Source organism: Anarrhichthys ocellatus, unplaced genomic scaffold (genome assembly GCF_004355925.1).
Source record: "Anarrhichthys ocellatus isolate YVR2014 unplaced genomic scaffold, GSC_Weel_1.0 scaffold11, whole genome shotgun sequence".
NCBI classification, from domain to species: domain Eukaryota; kingdom Metazoa; phylum Chordata; class Actinopteri; order Perciformes; family Anarhichadidae; genus Anarrhichthys; species Anarrhichthys ocellatus.
In genome coordinates, this window is record NW_022280041.1 from 659,600 (window position 1) to 661,959 (window position 2,360).

Consider the following 2,360-nt stretch of genomic DNA (forward strand, 5'->3'; position numbering starts at 1 on the left):
TCTCTCTCTCTCTCTCTCTCTCTCTCTCTCTCTCTCTCTCTCTCTCTGCAGTTTGTGTCTCAGCCAAACTGCCAGCAGCTTCTGGCCACGCTGTGGTACGACGGCTTCCCGGGCTGGAGGAGACGACACTGGGTCGTCAAGCTGGTCACCTGCTTCATCATCGGACTCCTGTTTCCCTTCTTCTCACTGGTGAGGAGGGAGGAGGGAGGGATGGAGGGATGAAGGAGGAGTAGCTGGGTAAAGGTGAAGAAAATAGAAACGGGAACGAGGAGCGAAAACGAGGGGAAGTAAAGACTTTAAGAAAGTTTGTGAGAAAGGGAAGTGAGGAAAGGATGGAGCAAGAAAAGGAGTTGAGGGAGGAAGAGGAGAGAGGAAGGACAAAGAAAAGTTAAGACAAAAGATCCAAAAGAGAAGTGTTGGAAGAGTGAATGAATAGAAGAATGAAGGAAGCCTCCTGCAGCTGAACTGTTTCTGTCCTCAAAGTAAATTTGTTGCCGGGCAGCAATTAAACCAAACTCTTTTTTTATTGGCTGGAGGAGCCGTCGCTAGGAAACATCCGCATGACAACAACACTTGACCTAAAAAACAAACAGCGTTGTTGTTCTACTTTAAAAGAGGAGAAGAGCAGAAGGCAGACTCGTCATCACGGGGGATTCAGTATTTACATCGGTCAGCTTGACCTGCAGTAGATACTGAACACACTCACTGCTGAACTTTAGAGTTTCAGAGGAATAGAAACAGACGGAGATTAAAGTCTAAAGTCCTTTTCACACCTGACGAAAATCACACGAAAATGTGAAAGAACTTTTTTAATAAAATGTATTCTTTCAGTGAAATGTTCCCTCCGGTAAACAGCTAGTGATGTCTCTGGCTTTTATTGTGAAAGGTATGAACAGACAGAGTAGGTCTGGTCTGCGCTGCTTTTGTCAAAAGTTAAAAAGACTAATAAAGTTTGAAGTCTTGGTTCAGACAACAGGAGCCTCCGTGTTGTTGTACATATTATCTGCGTTACTTTTTCTTTTCACCTCTTGTACACACTGCAGCCCTCACAAATACACACGGTTACATGCAGTACACACTCAACTGGGACGGACTACTTCCTCATAACATGGCACCGTGCTAATATATATCTGCTGCGCAAAGGATTGTGGGTCAGAATAGCCAGAAAAGTGTGTGGATGTAGTAGAACATCCTGGTATTTTTTGCACACTTTGACACACTCAGTCTTTTTCTGGCGTACTTCATACTGTGTTATGTACTAACAGTGTGCGTTTGGAATCGGTTGTTTCAACACAACGTGATTGGTTGATGCCTTTATTTAAAAGCTCAGAAACATCTTCCTCTCTCTCTTTTTCGCTTCATAATATTTATTTGTGTGAGAAAGAACTCATGACAAAAACAATAGTTTGAAAAAATATATTGACGTGCAAATAATCTTAACACATCTTAAAGTTCTCTGGGTTTGTTGGAAAATGTCATTTTTTGTGTTTAGTCCAAGATCAAAGGTTAGTTTGCATCTTTTCGCCTCTCTCGTGGTGCGTTCAAGGACTCAGAAATAAAGCAGACTAAAGAGAGGACAAGACTTATTTAGATGTTATTGTTAACGTGAGATAATTCACATTCAATAATCTGAGTATTGCCTTAATGTGATTAAGTTATTAACGTTTTGATGATGTAAACGAACGTCTCTGTTATTCAAAGCCTCGCTGGCATGACTCAGAGACAGCTGAGGCTGCCAGCAGCGAGTAGACGAGCAGAACAAGTAAACAAGCAGCAGCAGCAACAACAGTAACAGCTTTGCAACAAGACGAGGTGGCGCCTGGCTGAGCGTGAACCCAACCAACACACCTTTTAGCGGCTCAGTTAGGACTCTGCCTCTTCTGTTTGTCTCTCTGATGTCTGTCTCTTCATCCTCTGTCCTCGTCCTCTCCTCAGATCTACCTGCTGGCTCCGAAGAGCGCTCTGGGCCGCTTCATCAAGAAGCCCTTCATCAAGTTCATCTGTCACACGGCGTCCTACCTGACCTTCCTCTTCCTCCTGCTGCTGGCCTCGCAGCACATCGCCCGGACCAACCTGCACATGCAGGGACCCCCACCCACCATCGTGGAGTGGATGATCCTCCCGTGGGTGGTGGGTACGTATCGCCGCCGTCGTCATTTAGAACTAATGGCGCTCCAACTAAGCGGAGAAAAGAAAGTTTCAGAGGTTTTTTTGTGATCAGACAGATGTCCTCCAGGAAAACCAAAAACAAAACCTTTCCTCGAGGCGACAGAGTTTAAACCAGGCGCCGAGTGAAGCCAATGAGGAAGTGTCTTAAAGCTGCATTCTCTCTAGTGACCACCAGGGGGCGACTCCTCTGG

General features: G+C 45.1%; 1 protein-coding gene across 2 annotated transcripts in view; it reads left to right on the forward strand.

Moving 5' to 3' along the window:
* The window catches only part of trpc5a (transient receptor potential cation channel, subfamily C, member 5a), an 86,340-nt gene that overhangs the window by 63,334 nt on the left and 20,646 nt on the right, over window positions 1-2,360 (forward strand). For both annotated transcript variants that reach the window (XM_031850652.1, XM_031850653.1), the window contains 2 exons: window positions 52-189; window positions 1,936-2,134. In XM_031850652.1, coding sequence (XP_031706512.1) covers window positions 52-189; window positions 1,936-2,134 — 337 coding nt within the window. The remainder of the gene's footprint in view (window positions 1-51; window positions 190-1,935; window positions 2,135-2,360) is intronic.